Source organism: Leptosomus discolor, chromosome 1 (genome assembly GCF_034619465.1).
Source record: "Leptosomus discolor isolate bLepDis1 chromosome 1, bLepDis1.hap2, whole genome shotgun sequence".
Classification (NCBI taxonomy): Eukaryota; Metazoa; Chordata; class Aves; order Leptosomiformes; family Leptosomidae; genus Leptosomus; species Leptosomus discolor.
The window spans coordinates 95793729-95813856 of record NC_141391.1 but is presented as its reverse complement, the minus strand read 5'-3'; the positions used below and the strand labels follow the sequence as shown (position 1 = coordinate 95813856).

The 20128-nt window shown below is 38.1% G+C and overlaps 1 protein-coding gene across 5 annotated transcripts in view; it reads left to right on the top strand.

Annotated features, from left to right (window-relative positions):
• Window positions 1-20128, top strand: part of CASK (calcium/calmodulin dependent serine protein kinase) — a 222445-nt gene that overhangs the window by 55072 nt on the left and 147245 nt on the right. For all 5 annotated transcript variants that reach the window (XM_086472286.1, XM_086472077.1, XM_086472347.1 and 2 more), the window contains exon 2: window positions 2821-2933. In XM_086472286.1, the coding sequence (XP_086328412.1) occupies window positions 2821-2933 (113 nt within the window). The remainder of the gene's footprint in view (window positions 1-2820; window positions 2934-20128) is intronic.

Genomic DNA, 20128 nt, shown 5'->3' with positions numbered 1-20128 from the left:
ACTCTAAACTGGTGTATTTTTTAATAGAATGATTTCATTGTGGGTCTCACTGAATTCTTGTCTTCCGTGCTTTATGGCACCTTTGATTTACTTAAGAGTCTTCGGCGTTCCTCAAGAGTCTTTGGCATTCCTCATTCTAAGTAGAGATGGCTCTTTTGAAATCAAATGGTTTCAATATGACCGTAAAGGTTGAGACTATACAGATGTCTCTTGTATCCTCTCTGTTACAGAACTGAATAAAAAGCTTTTTTTTTTTTTTGTCCCAGACTTAATATGCAGGGAGCAAATTGCTCAAGTCAGGGTTCTAAAATGTTAATACATTGTGGAAAGAGAAAATAAGTCATGGTTACAAGAGAGGTAGGGGTGACCACAAGTCTGATCCCTCTTGGAGCTGCATTTTGTATGCTCCTTTTTCATTTATGATTCCTCCAACTGTCTCTTCTTGTCTGCTTGAAGTATGTCCACGTATACAGGTGGCTTGGCAAGCTCTCCAGCACAGACTTGAGGAAACCAGGAAGTCTAGAAGTAGCTTGGTCAACAGCAAGAAATATTTATATTCATAGTGTTGTGTGAATGAACAGAAGTCAGGGGTCTACCTGTAAGTAGGGATGTCAGGCATCTCTGCACTCTAGTGATCTACCATTCTGTATCAGATTATGTTAAAAGCATTGTTTAATGTCTTCAGAAAAGCTTTGTGCAGGGGAAAAAATGAGAATGAAAAGAAAAAGGATCATTTTAATGAAATACATTTAGTTTCTAGTAATTTATGGCAATTATGAATGAAAATTGCCAATGCTATTCCAAAGCTGTGGTTTAAGGTTTGAAATGTTTTTAAACTACCGTAATTTGAATACTATTTTAAAGCAATTTTACTTTGGCAGATGCTGAAAGAGTAAGCAGAGGCTTGGGATAAGGAGGTGACACTGACCTATGGGACTTTTTAATAAAAAATTACTTTTTGAAATGTGGGGGGAGGATTCCAAGTCAATAGCTGTAGTCCTTCCAATGTCAAATGAAGTCAGTTGAACCTTTTCCATATATTCCAAATTTCAAGTGGATTTCTATTTATTAGAGTCTTAACTGATTCTCTTTAAAAATATATCTGTGGTAACTGTTGCTAAAAGACCAGATACTGAATAATAGTGGATCCAGAGGAGAAAATAGCCATCAGCATGGAGGATTTCTTTGTATAGTAGGAGCAAGGAAAGAGGAAAAAAAGTGTGTTTTCTTGTATAGTTAGTTCTGTTTGAGTGCATCAGCGGAATTTGCATGTATATAGTTCTGCTAATGTTTTCCTTGTTTGTGAATGTTTAGATTGTGACTCATTGACTGGTTTTGGTATTCATGTTCTGTGTCAGAAGTGGTCCTATTTCAAGAAATCTTTCTAAGTATGCTCTTTAAAGAGTACAAACATTGGGGTTTAGGTAAGGGAGTATAGGTTTGGTAGTGTGATGAGTTACGTGCTTTGAATCATCTGATATGTAAAGGAATACCAAAAGCCAGTTATAAAGGTTTGTAAATGTCCTCAGAGGGACATTTCTCCCTTTTCAGGGAACCTTTTATTTTGAGAGTTGCATCTTTTTGCAATCTCATTGCTCAGAGACCTGTAAACTAACTTACAGTTCACTGCTTGAATGGAAGAATTTGTCTTTTAAGCTATATTTAAGTATTTATTTCACTCAGCAGGTGTATGTTCACTCAATAGATGAACTTCTGAACAAAGGCTCTTTCCATCCTCAAATTTTCCCTTGCATCTTTTTGATAAGACTTCAGAATGGGTTTCTTTAGAAATATCATGTCAGTCATTAAATAAGTAGCAGTAAAAATAGGATTGATTTGCCAGAACTATTGCAGTCTTGAAACAATCCTATTCTATTTTCATAGCCTATTAATTTTTCCTGTTTGAAAGCTTGACCTACTGTAATTATCTGATTGTACTGTTTGCTGTTAACATTGGGTGGTGGATTCCATATTTTAAGTGAAGGCATCAAGAACTTAAATCATCTACTAAAAGAAGTTTCTGAAAATGCATATTGGTGGCGATGGTTTTTAAAAGGTTGCCATTGTTCTAACCCATGTTTTGGCAAATGTAATTTCAATTTTGAAAAATAACTGGCTTTTTATTATTTGAGTTCAATACTAACATCTGTCTGAACTAATTTTAATAAATCTTTTTTAACTCTAACTTCTGTGGGGGTTCTTTAAGTGCCATAGATGAGAGGAAAATGATAAGCTTTTGTGAATTTTGAAGTATTGTAATGGAGGTTGTTTATATCTAGTGATGGCAAATAAGCTCAAAATAAAGCTGTTTTGTGTAAAACAAGCAAACAAATAAAACCAAACAGCATGACTCAACAACATGACCCTTATCGTTGTTTTGAAGGGATATCCTGTCAGTTGTTTCAAATAGTAATTTCTAAACTCTGGCTTAAGACTGAAAGCAAGAATGTGTTCATCACCTCTATTTTTTTTCTGCCTAGTTGGGTTATGCATCAAAATAAAGTTCACCTAAAGTTTAATAATAATGTCAGCATATTACATAAAGTTTCTAAGAGTATAGCCCTTCTAAAGTGGCAGGGTAAGAGGATATATCTTTAACATAGGAAAATATAAAACTCATTTAGTGGTCTTTACAATAGTCTGTAGTTAAAATGATTTATTTTACATTTAACGGGCAGCAAGGGTGAGAGTTATAAGCTTCTGCGCAAATACCACACTTGAGTGTTGGAATCTAAACTTTGTTTAGAAATAACAAAATTGTAGCTCAATGCATCAAAGAGAATGAGTGATTTATTGCTGTTTTCTCTGTATGTGTTTCAGGGGTCCATTCAGCGTTGTGCGGCGATGTATCAACAGGGAAACAGGGCAACAGTTTGCTGTAAAGATTGTCGATGTAGCAAAATTTACTTCAAGTCCTGGATTAAGCACAGAAGGTAAGAACAAACAATTAAGCAAATTCTAAGCAGATGGGGTTTTTAATTTGTCAACCTTTTCTATGTTTGCTTGCTTTGTAAAATCCTTTCTGTTTTATATTTTGTAGAAGTTTCAAAGCAAGGTCTTAATCTCAAATTTAACTTGATTTAACTTAGTGCATACATTTCTAATCTTTAGTAGTTCTTTAAACACATTGGTGGAGATCCATGATGGTGGTACTTGCATAAAATAAATATTAGATAACTTACCTGGAAGGAAGTTGTATTTGTAAATTGTGTTAAAGTATAAGCTGGAATGGAATGGTAAAATTAATCCTTAGGAACATTCTTTACCTCAAAGTTTTGCCCTCTGCAAGACCATTTTGGTCTTGAAGGTTATCTTTGTACAACTTTCTATCTCCAGTCTTTCTTTGAGATACAAGGGTCGGGGAACAGGACATGCTGCATGTGAGAGAGCTGATGACAATTCCTTCCATTGATTTCACATACGTGTAGAGTGCTGAAGGTAAAAGGTCCAATATGCCTCCATGCTTATAATTAAATCTAAAACCTCTCTGTTATTGAGTGCTTTTGCTTAAGTACCCATGTGGGTTGACGTGTTTATGGGTAAGAACTTCATCTTTGTATTTGTCAGCAGTGTACTCTTGTGGCGAAGGCAGCCAACTGCATAGTTGACTGTTGCAAAAGTGTAGCCAGCGTGTCCAAGGAAGTGATTATTCCCAGTTTATCTGGAGCACTGTGTGCAGGCTTGGTTTCCCCAGTACAAGAAAAATGATGATGTACTGGCATGAGTCCAATAGAGATGGACTGAGAGAACTGGGTTTGTCTACCTTAAGAAGAGAAGCTAAGGTGAGATTTAGTGCTGTCTTCAGCACTTAGAAGGGTATAGAGCAGGTGGAGCCAAACTCTTCATGTGGGCGCACAGTGAAAAGACAAGAGGCTGTGTGGACAAGTTGCAACATGGAAAATGCCAATTAGAGACAAGAGAAAAAAACCCCACACTCTGTGAGTAGTAAAACTCTGCTACAGGTTGCACAGAGGGATTGTGGAGAGCATTCTCAGAGGTGCTCAGAACTGAGCTGTACAAGGTCCTGAGCTGTCTGATCTACTTCGACCTGCTTGCAGCAAGAGTTTGGACTAGGTGACCTCCGGAGGTTCTTTCCAACCTATGTGATTGTGTGGCATTAGTAGCAACTGTCTACATGTAACCTGTGGGGCAATATAGTTCTGATACTATTTAGGGAGAAAATTCAGGCTTAGCAGTACTGTGCTTAAAAAGGAAGAGTTAAATTAAAACTGGAGTTGACACAATGTTTCATTTTTAAAGAGAATTTTGACGTCTTTGGGATACAATGTTTTAATTTAAACCTGGTTTTGATACAGTGTTTCAATTTCTTTAACTTGTGAGGTTGTTGGGCATGGAATATGTTTTAAAAGGACTATTTCTAGTCAAAACAATTAATTAAAAAAAAATTATACTGTTTTCTCACAATAATGGTGTCTGCCTTACCACAGTAACAAAAGCAATCAAGCTTAAAAAATTGATACTTCTCTAGACTAATCAGTGTTTATCATTTGGTACCATCATGAACATTGCTGGTATGTGGTAGAGAAGCCACTAGCTTGCAAGGCAACTTGTGTCTATTATAGCATTCTTTCCATAAGGCTGCTCAGTACATGTAGTATGTATAGTCACGGTCATCTCAAGTAATTTTTATGTCTGTGTGCATCTCTGCAGTGGTTTGACAGTAGGAAAAAAAAAAATTAATGCTATTTGATGATGCCTGACAGCTAACAAATCTAATTTAGGCCAAATTCTATTGGATTTAGGTATTAGTATTCATGGTCTTGCATACTATGTGTCACTAGTCTCTGTAGTGTTGTAATTCAACCATATTAATGAAGTATATTGACACCTTGTCACTGTTCAAGTGGCCACATGGTCTACGGAATTAATGTTGGCTGTTTTACATGATGACAGATTCTGCTGCGGTTTACTATGCTTTCATATTGCAGAGATACAAAAAAATTAAAAATATATGTAACAAAATGTGAAGCATGAATATTTTTAGATATAAAAGATATTTTGTGCAGTTTAATTTAGAGGATTCATGTGAAAGAGTACTTGGTGCTCTGGGAAAATAGTTTACTCATTGAGGTCTGATAAAAATATCAGTGTAAATAAATTTATTTTCAAGTACACATCTTAGTTGGTACACTCAGAACTTTTGGTGCAGAAAAGTGTAAAAAGCATGTTCCTTATTTCTGAATTTATTACAGCTCACACCACAGTTACCTTTTACTGTCCATTTATTCTGCTGCTCTCGTCACATCCCATGCATTTTCTCTTACTTTTATTTTTCTCTGTGAGGCTCACATATCTTGCTTTTAGTTAGCAGTTCTAACACCAAATGGCTATAAGAGCAAACACTGTTTCTCAGGAAGAGAATGGTGATCAGTTCCTTACTACTTAGTAAAAGCCAATATACGTTATTTGTCTGCCTTTTCTTAATGTCAGATTGTGGTCTTGTAACATGCTGAGTGTTTTTTAAAGCAATTTGAAGGGCAATGCCCAGTGTTTACAGTGCATGTCTCTGAAGATGTTTTTCAAGGTTTAAGTCATCGTATACTAGATTCAGTTATCTGTAATTCTTTTCAATACAAATGTCCTCAGAAAGAAAGGGATTACCTTTACTCCCATAACCACCTAATAGAGTGGATCATATTTATTAGGTTGATATATGCATCTGTGCAGGTTTGTGTGCATGCAAGCCACAGTGAAGCTGAATAGATGAGCTGATAAGGAAAGATTCGAGTTTCCTTTAGAACCCCAACTGGTTCTACTGGAAGAGAGCTGTGAAGACAGTCTCTGCAAAAAGTTTTTGCTGAGACAAAGAGCAAAATTATAGCTGAGAAAGAAATGTTTTGAATATAGTTCTTGGACTACTCCTAGCACTGAGAGGGGCAAGATAATTGAATCAAAACTGGCATTGCTATGGATCATCTGCTTTAGGAGAAGAATTCCAAAATTATTTCATTGGGGGAAAAAAATGTGAAAGTTGGCATCAGTTTGTTTGTTGTTTTTTTTTTTTTTTTCTACAAAGAGCCCGCAGATCTTTCCCCTGACATATTTTCATGTTGTGAGTGATTTTCTTGCAGTTCAGACCTTACTCTTGTTCTGTTTATTTCCTTAAATAGCTTACCCTTATTGGTTGTGGGTTTTGGTTTGTGTTGGGTTTTTATTTATTTATTTATTTAGACTTGCATTTTTTAGATCAGTTTGTCAGTGCCATTGAATTGAAAGCCTTTGTTTAATTCTGAGTAAAGATGCAAAACAGAGTATCTTAACGTTTGGATATTGGAAGGCTGTGGTGAATCACAAGTTATTTTTTTGCAAAAGTATCTGTGTGTAACGTTCTGCACCTCCCTCCCTGTTTTTTCAAGGGTCAGTGTTGAGCTCAAGTCTTTGACTAAAAATTATTACAAATCTGTATGTCGTTAAGTTTTATGGTGCTATATGTAGACTGGATTTGAAGTAGTGAGTGACTCTTTGCCTTTCATTTGGAAATACCGACTTATCTGGAATTTCTGGTAGTTGTCAGTTCTGTGTTGTACTGTATTTCACAGCTCAAGGGAAGTTCCTTCCTTCTGTGTGGCATTATTGGGCCCACACCTGAGCTATTGTGTCCAGTTTGAGGCTTCACAATGTGAGGGATGCTAAAGAACTGGAAAGGTCCCAGCAAAGGACTGTCAAGATATAATCTGGACCCTACAGCACATGATGGGCGAAGAGGGGTTGAGGGAGCTGAGTTTGTTTAGTTTGGTGAAGAGGAGGCTAAGAGGGTGATACTAATAGTAGTCTACTTGACGAATTACAAAAATGGCCAAGCTGTCTTTAACAGTGACAGCTATTACACCAAAGAGTCAGAGCCAGAAATTGTTGCTTGGAAGGTTCAGGTTGAATATGAGAAAAAACGTGTCTGCTGGGAAGGTAGTGCAGCAGGTACAGGTAGCCCAGAGAGGTTATAGGACCTCTGACCCTGGAGCTTTTCAAGACTTTGCTAGATGAAGGCACAGCTGTCCTGATCTAATGGTAGCAGGTTGAATCAGGTGACTGTCAGAAGTCATTTCTCACCAGCATTTCTGTGGTTTAGTGAAAATATGAGGAAGATACCATTGTAAGTTTCTTTCATTGAAGATAGAAAATATGAGGATATTTCAGCGAATGAAAAGCTCCATCAGCTTGACTTTGCTTTTACTTTTATTATTATTTTAACGTTATGAGAAATCTTAATCTAAATATTTAGTGATAGTAGTGTTGCAGATATAATTTATTATACAGGAGATTTCTCAAAAATTCATTGAGTGTGTATGTCTCAGTACTGAAGAGATCGACACGTTTGTTTATAGACTGCAAAAATCACGTGGTATTAGTGACACCTCTGTTAATAAGAAAATGCATGAATTTGGAATTTTAAAGTGAAGATGTTTAAAATGTTGGTAGCTGCCTGTCATGGAGTTTAGGTTGCTGGTTTTTAAATACCACTATAGTTTCTGTGTGTGCTATACAAACAACAAAGCAGGTTGGAGTAAAAAGGAAGGAAGCATTTGAATTTACCATGTAGTTGTAATACAAAATCAAGTTTGAAAATAATGCTTTTTAGGAAAAAAAAAACCAAACCAAAACAAAACAAAAACCACAGGTGTCAGGGTCATGATGAAAAGGAACTGTACCGTGCTTTGTGCTTATCAACTTGAAGACTGATGCTTAAAACCACTTTTGATGTTTCTCATTTCAAGAGTCTACCTTTCTGGGGAATGCATAGTTCCTAGCTTGGTTCTACCTCTTTCACACATGGGTAGAACTGTTCCTGTTTTGGTACAGGAAATGTTACCTAAGCCTTTCTGAGAGGTTTGCTTGTTTTAACTTAATGAAGGATTTGAGTTTTCTTCTTTTTCTTTTCTGGAGCAGCCATAGGATTGGTTATAAATTCAGTTCAACTAATTTGTACGTGTAAATTTCTTAAATGTCTAACTGTTTTATAGTTCTGCTATAACTTTCATAAACAAAGTGTCGTTAGAATTAAATACTTCTGTGCAGAAATATAATGTAAGAGATAGAACCAAGCTTTTTTCCACCAAAGACATTTCTATAAGTGTTGAACCATGAAAACATAACAAGGATTTCTTTTTAGGACTAATTTTTTTTCTTGCTGATGGAAGTCAGTTCACTGCAGAAATGGTGCATGTGTTGTTTTGGTTGGAAATACAGAATTCAGTTTTGCACCACACTTCAGATAATACAATTTATTTTAAAGTGTTAAATACAACATATATGTAAATATTAGAGGCCTTTTTTGGTGCTGTTCCTGGCATGTGCCCAGATACAGGCTTCCAGGAGTGGGATACTGAATGTCACTGAACAAATTATCATTGTTTTCACCTCTTTTGGAGTCTCACGTACAAATTTGATTGTTCCAGGGAAACAAATATGAAGTTCTGTAAGAAAATATGGCCTTTCATCCAGATCATAAGCGAAGAGTATTGAAGATCAACTATATGGTCCTATTTTATTTCAAGAAGACAAAATTTCTTGAAATTTGAAGCAAGCATATACACCGCAGTGTTGACATAATACTTTTCCTTTCTATCTTGAGAAAGGAAAGCATTGATTGTGAGTTTATTACACCCACTTTAATGCACATAAGACTATTTCCCTAATTTTTTATGAACTATTGCTTAAAAAAGAAGGAAATCATTAAGTTTTTATGCATCACAAGCAATTGGTTCTTTATTCCTCCTGATCAATTTCCAAAAAAAGGACAGCTTTGTTTGGTGGATTTCAGTCCCTTGCCTTTAACATGTATCTGGTTTTAGTGGATTTACTGTAGTACTGAACACACGGTGACTTGGCTGGAGTGCACCTCTTCCTCACTCTTTTTCAATCTTTACTACTTGGCTACACATTACTCTGATAACTTTGTTCATCTGTTCTTGGTTTCACTGTAGTGCCAACATTATAAAAATGACTATATTTAGTGGCTAAAACCACTATGGACTAATTGTGCATTGACAAAATTAGGTAGGTCTGAACATAGTGTTACTGTGAAACTGCTTTTGAGGATGGTATCACACAGCTGAGCAGAAAGATTAGTCAACTCATTTCCCAATTTTACAAATGTAAACGGTACCCTTTACAGGTTTCAAAATGCAATTATGTGAAGTATATTTGACTGTCATTTTAATAATTATTCATTCTAAGGATAACATATTAGAGTATTAATTAAAAAATTGCTTTATCTTGAAATTCTTAGAACACATATAATAATGAAATAATTATGTAATTAGCACTAAACAGTTTATACGGCAGATAATACGTAATTTAACTGTTATTTTTGTTATATAACCGAGTATGCAGGTGGCCTCGATTTTTTTTTTTTTTTTTTTTTTTTTAAAAGTAGTTGTAATTGATTGAAAAGTGCTCCTGAAGTAACACTGCTATAATCTTTTCTCTCGCCTTACATCCCACTTTCATATATGTGGAAGAAGAAAATATATTCACATATGTGAACAAGAAAAGAAGACTTATGCAAACAAATCTTGTTATAAAAAGTTTCTTTAAACTTCCTGCCGTTTAAGTCGTGAAAGTCAGTGAATATGGTTTCTTATTAAAAGTTAATTCTTCTTTGTACATATAAAATAGGGCTTAGTGACCACTTGATTAAAATCTTTACTGATAAAACCAGTACTGTTAAATATGTGAATCTTGTTGGGTAATACATAATGTTGGATCGTTTTTCTAAAAAGAAATACACGTAATTTATGCACATCTTAGTCATCTCAAGTTATAAAGGATATTTACTAATTGAGGAAAACTTCTGTACAGGCTTGTACTTACGCATCACATCTGTTTAATCTGGATAAAAACTGGTTAGTCCTTTAAATCTGTTGTTTGAATCCCATCTTACCTGGGAGCTCACAACCATTTAGAATGCAGCTTTCACAGAAAATTAAACTTGAAAATATTTTAAATTTTTAATAGAATTTTCGAATTTAGGAAAAACATTTTCAGATAGTGCTTGTGGTTCAGCATAAATCACAGAACCCAAAAGGTGAGCTGCAGTTGATACTATTTATTTCAAGCAGACTAGCAAAATGATGCCTGCCAGGTAATTGGGACATCCTATGGTGTACTGAGTACCTTACAAAAGTCATGGAAATAACTATCCTAGGTGTGTTTTGTGGGATCTTTTTGCCAGTGGTAAGCCTGTCATTGAAATGTCCATCCCAGTCAGCTACAGTTGCATCCTCAGTCACTCTGAACCTGATACTGCTTTCCAAACCATATCTCCCAAACTGTAATGAGAAAGTTTATAGCTGAGCAGGGTTCTAAAAAGCCCTCTGTACTAATCCTGTCTCTCCCCAGAAAAACAGGGAAAATAAAATATCACAGGCACACTTCTCTATTATTCAAAAATAGGCTTTAAAATCCCATAGTATTTCAATCTTGTCTGTCCCTTTACTAAGTATTTAGTTGCATGCGTATGGTAGTTGAAGAGTATGATGACTTAGCTACTTGCGGTTGGTAGGTAAATGTGTGAAGTATTCAGTAAAGGAGATGTCTAACAACTCTCTGCTTTGTGTCAATCAGAAGGCCTGAAGCACCTAAGAGGATAACGTATTGTTAAAGAGTTTGTTGCCTCTAAGTGTATTTATACAGATATGGGTCTGTTCCATCAGGGCCCAAAAGTGCTGATGGAGCTGAGAGATACCATTGCGAGGCCACTCTGGATAATCTTTGAATGATCATGGTGATTGGGAGAGGTGCCTGAGGACTGGAGGAGAGCAGTTGTCACTCTTCTCTTCAAGAAGGAGGACACAGGGAACTACAGGTCAGTCAGCTTCACCTCCATCCCTGGGAAGGTGATGGAGCAACTAATCCTGGAAACCGTTTCCAGGCAGATGAAGGACAAGAAAGTCATCAAGAGTAGTTAGCATGGATTCCCCAAAGGGAAGACATAGTTGACCAACTTGGGAAACTTCCAAAGTGAAATGACTGGCCTGGTAAATGGAGAGCCAGGGATTTTGTCTACCTAGACTTCAGGAAGGCCTTTGACACTGTCTCCCATAAGATTCTCATAGAGAAGCTGAAGGCATATGGGATGGATGAGCAGATAGTGAGGTGGATTGAAAACTGACTGAACGGCCAAACCCAGAGGGTGCTCATCAGTGGCACAAAGTCTAGTTGGAGGCCAGTAACTACCATTGTACACCAGAGGTCAATACTGGGTCCCGTCCTCTTCAACATCTTCATTAATGATCTGGGCGATGGGACGGAGTGCACCCTCAGCAAAGTTGCAGATGACGCCAAACTGGGAAGAGTGCCAGAGGGTCATGCTGCCATCCAGAAAGTCCCCAACAGGCTGGAGCAATGGGCTGACAGGAACCTCTTGAAGTTCAATGAGGGGAAATGGGGAGGAGCAACCCCATGCACCAGTACGTGCTGGGGTCTGCCCAGCTGGCACACATTTTTGCAGAAAAGGCCGTGTGGTGGTCCTGATGGACACCAAGTTGAACATGAGACAGCAATGTGCTCTTGTCACAAAGGACTTTAGCCCAGGTGTCCTGGGCTGCCTTAGGTGGAATGTTACCAGGAGGTGGAAGGAGGTGATCCTTCCCTTCTACTCAGCAGTGGTGGGGCCACACCTGGTGTGCTACATCCAGTTCTGGGCTTCCAAGTTCAGGAGAGACATGGAGCTACTGGAGAGAGTGCAGCAAAGGGCTGCCACTGAGAAGATGAAGGGATTGGAGCATCTCTCCTGTGAGGAAAAGCAGAGGGAGCTGGGACTGCTCAGCTGGAGAAGGGAAGGCTCAGGAGGGATCTCATCAATGCGTACAAATACCTGAAAGGAGGGTGCAAAGAAGATGGACCCAGGCTCTTTTTGGTGGTGCCCAGTGACAGGACCAGAGGCAGTGGGCACAAACTGAAACACAGGAGGCTCCATCTGAATACCAGGAAACGCTGTTTCACTGTGGGTGTGACTGAGCACTGGCACAGGTCACCCAGAGAGGTTGTATAGTCTCCATCATTGGAGATACAAAAGCTGCCTGGACATGGTCCTGGGCAATGTGCTCTAGGTGGCCCTGCTTGAGCAGGAGGGTTGGACCAGATGACGTCCAGAGGTCCCTTCTGACCTCAACCATTCTGCGATATTCTACAAAGGCAGATTTACAACTAGTTTGATGGGTGAATGGCTCTCCTGTCATGAGCCTAGAAGCAGCTGAGCAGAGTATTATTTGGGCTCCCCCGTGCCCCACACACCATTGTCTCTCCGTGCTCCTTTGTGAGTGTGCAGATGAGGTTTTATCACATAACCTAACGTTTTTCTTTTCTAAAACCCTGGTTTAATTATAGCTGCCTTCTTGCTTAAGAAAGCAAAGTGTTTGAGAGAGAGTTTGAGAAAATCAAGTCTGTTTGAAGAAGAAATTTAGGTTGGAGGGGAAAGCAAGGATGTTCCTGCTTTGGAGTTCCTCAAGCAGTAAGCAACACCTGGAGCTTTTACCAGTATAGTAAGCCAAATGACAAAGGTGTGTTTCTTCACCCTCTTTGCAAAGCAAAGTTATAATTGAATTTATGCAAAGAAATATGGAAATACGCTTTTCAAAAGATTTATTTTGAGAACACTGTCAAGTCTTCATTCTTAAACATTATTGTCTTTAGTGTCTTTGCAGAATGCATGAGGTATGTCCAACTTCTGTTCTGAAAAACGGAAACACTTTCCAAAACACTTCTGTCTTTGTACACAGTCTGTACTCGTCTAACGAAACGTGATTCTTGCCAGTAGTCCAGAAATAGGCTTCTGACTGTGCTTGCCGTAATTCACGCTGGTTAGAAACGTAGGGAAGATAATAAGCATCAGCTGTATTTTCAAATATTTTCTGTTTGGATGCGAGCATGTATTCTGTTCTGGTTTGTGCAATCAACAAAACTCAAGATTAATTGCAGCTGAGCTGCAATTTCTGTTAATTCATTGATCTAAAGAGAACCTTGTTTGACTCTTAAATGTTAGGTTTTGTTGTTTTGTGAATCTAAAAATGTATGTGTCTCTGATATGATAAATAGTGATCCTTGTGCAGTGTCAGTCTTCTAGAACTGCTTTTCATGTTAGAATGGGGCAAACCTGTATCCTGACATAGCAGCAAAAATTCAGTCTTTGGATTGTGTGATTTTTGCTTGGGAGAGTTTACATCCTGTGAAAATCTCTAAAATCTTTCTTTTTCCAAAAGAGAGATTTCATGGTTTGTGATCGATAGACGCCTATTCATCTGTAGTCTACTGAGTTTTCTGCCAAGTTAGATAGGTACATCATGATCTTGGGTAATCTCCTCACAAATCAGCTACAGAGATTCCACTTGGAGCTTCTCTGCATGTGCTGATATTTTTACTGCATTATAGATGGACATGGTTTTGAGCTAGATGGCAATGGAAATTTGCAAAAGTAAAGATGTATTAGCAAACCTTGATCTAACGGCTAAATAATAGGATAGGAGAAAGAACAATGGCTTTTAAAATGGAGGCATATTTTTAATATGTAATGTATGTATGTCTGCATATTCATAATAATATCCATATATGTACAGGGTAAAAACCTTCTAGATCAGATACTGTCTTTCATAGTTCAAAACTAAAAGTGCTTGTTCATAAATTAGTAAAAATACAGGAGATAAGCAAGAAGGTATATCTTAAATCAAAGTGGGTTTTGATCATGACTGTTTCGTTATCAGTTGCTTAAGAAAATACAAAATAGCTTCCTAATGGTTGATATCAATTGCTGTAAGTTGTATCAATCTTGCAGTCTTTTTGAGTAAAGAAAATCTTTGGAGAAAAGAGAAAAAAAAAACATTAAGAGAAACAATTAAGTCTATCTGATACGAAGGCAGATGGAAGTATTTGTTGTTTGGAAGATAACTTCTAAAACAGTTTAAATAAAAGAAAAGAGCTTGGCTAATATATAGAGTAGAATATTGGAGATTTTTAGCTTCTCAGTGAAGGGAAGCATTTTGATTTATATAAGTTGAAGACATGGAGGTCCTGAGGAGAACTGTGAACTTAATTCTATTTCTTAAGGACTTTATACATTTTGTCTGCAATTCTAGTTCTACCATGTCAAATAGTATCGTGTCACTTGTTTTCCAGTATGTTAATTTAATAGAATGAAAGAAGTTAGATACAAACAATACATGATTGTTTATACAGTTAAATTTAAGATAAAAATCCACTTAAACGTGAATGAACACACATTACATGAATTACATATTCTCTTTAATACTGCATTGAATTTCCTTCTAATTCTACATTTTTAAAACTATTACACGTATAACCAGTAACTTTAAGAATTTGACTGAGGCAGCTGTCATTCCCCCTGCTGCAGAGTAATGGAATGGAAGATCAGAGAATCACAGAATGGTTTGTGCTGGAAGGGACCTTAAAGACCATCTCGTTCCAACCCCTCTGCCATGGGCAGGGACACCTTCCACCAGACCAGGTTGCTCAAAGCCCCATCCAGCCTGGTCTTGAACACTGCCAGGGAGGGGCAGCCACAGCTTCTCTGGGCAACCTGTGCCAGTGTCTCACCACCCTCACAGGAAAGAACTTCTTCCCAATATCTAATCTAAATCTCCCCTCTTCCAGTTGGAAGCCATTACCCCTCGTCCTGTCACCACACTCCCTGATCAAGAGTCCCTCCCCACCTTTCCTGTAGGCCCCCTTTAAGCGCTGGAAGGCTGCTATATGTATGGTTTTAAAACACTTAGATCACATAACTACCTAGAAGATAGGAGGATGAGAACATTATATCGTATCAAACTAAGCACTGCAAGGTACTTGCATTTTCTTGGGATTATAGCCTAGCAATTCTGTGTTTAAGTGCCAAAGGCTTTAGGAGAGAGACCTGTTTTTAACAGTTCTGTGTATTACTGCAGTCTGAGCACTCTGAAACAGCACTTACTGGCATGGCAGTTTCCAGCTACAAGTCATTTATTTTAATGAATACACTTATCAGGGACACCTGGATAGCCTACTCATGCTGAATGTATTGTATGTACTTCATTTCCTAGTATGAATCCAACCAACAAATACACACAGTGACAGTAAGTAAATTAGAAATGTGAATAAAAATACCGTGATCTACAGTTGGTTTACTTAAAATCTATGAGACAGATTTTTCTTGGAGGTTGTTTTTTAAGATCACTTCATATGAGTAAGAATTACGGTGTGTTTCTTGGTTGAGGGAGGGGATTGTTCCATGTATTTATTTTGCCTAAAATATTCAGTGGTCAAATTCTTTCTTTTTTGAAGTTGCTGTAGAAGAAAAAGTCGGATTGCAAATGAGACTGGTGCTAAAAAGTAATGTTTTTTTCAGAATGTCTTAGCATTTATTAAGGCATTTAAATTATGATTTATTTTTAGTACTTAGCAGAACTGAGAAATTACTTTAAAGATATATTCCAAGTTCCACAGAAAGTTACTAGCAGTCAGTGATATAAAACCCAAGCTTCTTTATGTCCTCTGGTTTTCCAGAAGACAAAGTAAAGTTAAGTTAAAAAATACATTGTTCTATCTACTGTGACAGAACCAGTTCTTGTAGATTTCTTAATTATCTGTTGCTTTTAACATTGCATGTGGTATAGTCACAATTAACAATTGCAGGTCCTGGTGAAAATATTGCCTTAGTTTATAGCATCATAAATAGTGCAAATGGATTAGGAAATGCTACTGTCCCAGAGTAAGGTAGAATTTTTTCCTTTGCCAAACCAAATAAGTATTTGAATCCAAGTTGCCACCACATAAATATTTATTACCATATGTATGTTTTACACGTCAGTGTTTTCAGGTCTGTACAGGTTATCATTGCTGTGTTCTCTTTTGTCCTTGTAGTTATCTTTGAAAAGCTGTGCCAAACTGGAGCCTGTGTTTACAGGACAGGGCTGGACAAGTGGGGTTGACGTGTTTGGAAAGAAACTTTTCATTTCTGATGTTGTAGTTTTACAAGAACCTCTTATTCTTCTTGTGCTGCAGAGTGATAGGGCACCTACCATCTCTATCTCCCATAAGCTTATCTGTTTGAGGGGAAAACCAGTAAAGAAACTAGTATGCCTTGGAAATGTAGGATGCTAACATCTAGGATTATTATATGTCACTTACCATCTGTGCAGTGTGTCATGAGCCTCACTGCTTTGCATCTTCTCCCCTTTCCCCTTCAATAATACTGGCTGAGCTGATTTAACAGCTCCTTGCTGCTAAAGGGGGACGAAAAGCCCCATTTCTTCAACCCAGGTTCCTTACTGTGCAAGTCCTGTTATTTCATTTACATTGGCTTTGGTACTTTTTTTACTCTTGGACTGATTTATTTTAACTCAAGTTGAGGAAAAAAGTGAGCAGAGGACTTGCACCCTGAGTCTCCTATCCTAGACTTTAGTTTCTTGTCAATCGGCTTGCTTCCTTTTTTAAATGTACATTATTTAGAAACCTGTTAGGGTTAAAGAAGAATTACCTTGTTGAGGGGAAAGCGTAAGCAAGCATAATTTGAATTTATTCAGCTAGGAATTTTGAGGGTGTCTTTAGAGGAAAATATTTCTGTATATTGTGTGTTAGTCTAGAATCTGAGATAATAAACCAGTGTGGGTTGCTTAGAAGAGAGGTTCACTTCTTCCAAGGGCTACCAGTGACTGTTTAACACATGAATGCAAGCTGGGGTTTACAAGCAGGTCTTGTAAATAGCTGTAGTTGCTGCCTCAGTTCCTTCCTAAGTAGCTCATAGACATTGTTTAGTTTTTCTTTTTGCCTTAAATAACAAGCAAGCAAGCAAGCTAGCTGGAGAAAGTGCATGCGCCACGTAACATTGATAAAGAAGTGAGAGGAAAAAGACTCAAATCTTACCAAAGCTGCTGTCATTTGTGTTCCTGTCCATCTGGTAGGACTGATCAGAAACTAAGTATCAATTAAGGATTTGAAGATATGTGTTCCATTCTAGAAATTGTCTGGACTACCAGGCTTTCCCCCCACCCAGTTTCCTAGTTTTGGTTATGTCCTGTTTTGTTTGTGGGTGTGGAGCTGTCTGTATGATTAGCTTTTCTTAAGGACGCTGCCTGGTGTACTGAAGGCGCTCATTTAGTTGGGATTTGCTGCTTTTGTGTCATCATCCGCTCCTTCCCCCATCACATGGCCAAAAGAAAAGTTTACTGATTTGGGGGGAATTTCAATCAATTTAATTTATTGTCAGTTAACAAACTTCTTAATTACTGATTCTGGTATTGAAACAAACACACACAAGCTTAGGCAAAACATCGCTTGCCTCCCCGCTTCCTGGTCTCCGTTGCCCTGGCCACACGTAGCACTCAGTCCCTTCGCAGAGGCAGTGGGGAGATGGGGTCAGTACATGCTGGTTCTTGGAGTGGCCGCAGCCCCCCTGGAGCCGTACCTCTCGGCCCTGCTCAGGCTGCTGCTCCAGTCCAGCCCCTGCTCTCTCCTCCTGCTTCAGCCTGCTTCTTTCTTCTTCTGGCTCCTCGCTCCTCCCAGTCCAGCCTTGTTGCTCCTTTTATGTTCTCTTGGGTTTTTTGGTGTTTACTACCCGCTCTTAAATATGTTCCCACAGAGGCTCTATGAACCCTCTGGTCCAGAGGTGCCACGCGTGTGCCTGACAGGGTTCTGCTGTGTCCTGCCATGGGTCCATTGCAGAGCTGGCTGTGTCTGGCACAGAGCAGCCCCACAGCCCCTTCTACATAAGGCATAACACCTTGCCAGTTATGCCTAATGCACCACACACACACCCCCCACCACTCTCTTTATGTATTTATATGAATTTGCTTTTCTCTTTTTGGTCTTTGCCAGTCTTGCTTTTTCACAGTCCTGTTTGAAGACTTGGTCATTTGCTGTTGTCAGGTGGTGTTGGGGTAAATTGATTACAGGGGAAATACAGATGGAGTTCAGGAGTATGTTTTTGTTCCTTGCTTATCTCTTTATGTGTTACAACACAAGACAAACTTCTACCTTGGTTCTGTGGCATTTAGTAACTTCCCCCTGTAGAGTATAGTTTGTAGCAACTTTCGAGGAACTATGGGCTGTACTCACTAACGGCCAAAGCTTCAGGGCCTAGTAATCTGAGTTGCAAATGCTGGTCTGAGGACTGGGGGCATGTACGTGTGCCAAGATATGCAACAATCTTTGGAAGGGGAAAAAAACCTTTTAATATTTATTCTGGTTTTTTTTATAAAGATAATTTACATTTTGAAACCTTTTTCTTTTTAGGTCTTCCATGTAGTACCAACTACTGCAAAAAATCAGTTTCTTCAGTGGTATAAAAACTGATGGGGAGAGACAGTCTCTTTATAAAATTGAGTGTCTTCTGGGTTGGTATTTAGAAATGTTACATTGTAGAACTGAGCTTTAGGGCTGGTCATGCTGTGCTGAGTTTGTTTGCTGACAGGAAGGCATGTTCATGTCCTGAATCAAATCTGTATCCTCGTGTGACATTCCAGTAACTTGATTTTCACTTGCTTTCAGCACTGTTGTTCACTATCACCTTTGCCTCTTGCAACCCAATTGCTGGATTTGCCCAAGAGGAGTAGTTCCTCTGAATAATGTTGTGTCAGATGAAAAGGATTCTGCTATCCTTTTTCTGAAATTGTGATTACTCTTCCTAGTAACAAGCCTTGGAACTTCACTTCCTGTACATGCTTTGTTTCCTCAGTTTGTTGGCTGTATTCATGATGCAGTGGCCCAAAAAAGAAATTGGTCTGCTTGTAATGAGTAGGAGCTGCTAAAGGTGAGAGCACTGGCTTTGCTGAGATAATGCCAACTTTAGGATTTGCTTCATCTGTCTCAGAAGAGTCTGTCCTCCTTGTGTATCAGTTAGTAGAGAATTTCTGAGTTGTACATCACCCCATGTTTGCCACACTTATGTTTTGTAGATGCTAGGTGGCACTTGTGCGTAGTTCTGTTTTCCCTTTCCTGTTATTAATGAGGATCTTTCTTACAGGGAAGGTAAGAGTTCCTTACCTCGCCAAGTGGACTAGATTCTGGCTTAGTATTCCTGCAGATTGAACTTTCTACTGCAGTTGTCTGAGAGCTTAGGAATCTTGTTCCTTTAATAGTTGGATGGAGTCTGTCTGGCAGCATGTGTTAGTAGGAAGTTGGTGATCGTTTAGACGTTTGCACATAGGAAAAGTTGATCCTATTGAAGAAGGACCCAATTCTCAACTGAGTTTAGAGTTTATAAGGGCTACAGTGGGTCAACACTTAATTTTTTTTGAAATGTGATGTATGTTACTACTTGTTTGTGTTGATGGTGATCTTGGTAGCTGTCAGTTCTCTGAAGTGGTGTGGGGAGGATGAAGGAGCAGTTTTGTTCCTGTAGAGTAACTTCTGTTGTTTCTCTATTATTGAGATGTAAATTGTCGTTTTCGTTTGGTCTGGAGGCTTTTGCACAAAAGCTAACCCAGAAGAGTTTTCTGAGGTCAGGTGGTCTGTTTTGATTATTACAGCAATGAAGTTCATTCTATCCATCTGAACTGCTTCCAAAAAGGATAGCATGTTTCATGTATCAAGACTTCAGGAAACACCTTGTAAAAACAAGCAAGCTCTTGTTCTAGGCCTTTCTTAAGCCTGCTGTCTGGGCAGGTCCCTGTTGGATCCTGTTGCGACTCTATGGCTCCTTAGATCTTGAAAGATTATAGAAAACAAAATATTTTTTTCCTTTCATCTGATACTATGCTGATATCTGATTTCAATGTCCAAGTCCATTCTTCAACAGATTGTAACCACTTCAAGAGTGGTCAAAGTCCAAAAAGATCAGTTGTTACTGAAGGTCATGTAACTTAGAGTATTAGGTGATTATACTGAAAATATGTAATAGTAATGAGGGATATGTGTATACAAGAAGTGGAAGAAAATTTTTAAACTTTTAAAATTACAAAATGGAAGCTTTAGTAAATTTTCTTACAAGTTTTTTGTGCTTACTAATTATACTTTGTGTGAATAATAGATTTGTATATTAAAGTAGTTTTCCAAACTGATGAATCCGATTTCATTGCTATTTGCAGGCAACAGGTTTTACGTCATTTTTATCATGTGAATTTTACCAGTATTTGGGGAACTTGAAGATAAATTTGCGGTTAGAAGACAGCAAAACAAAGAA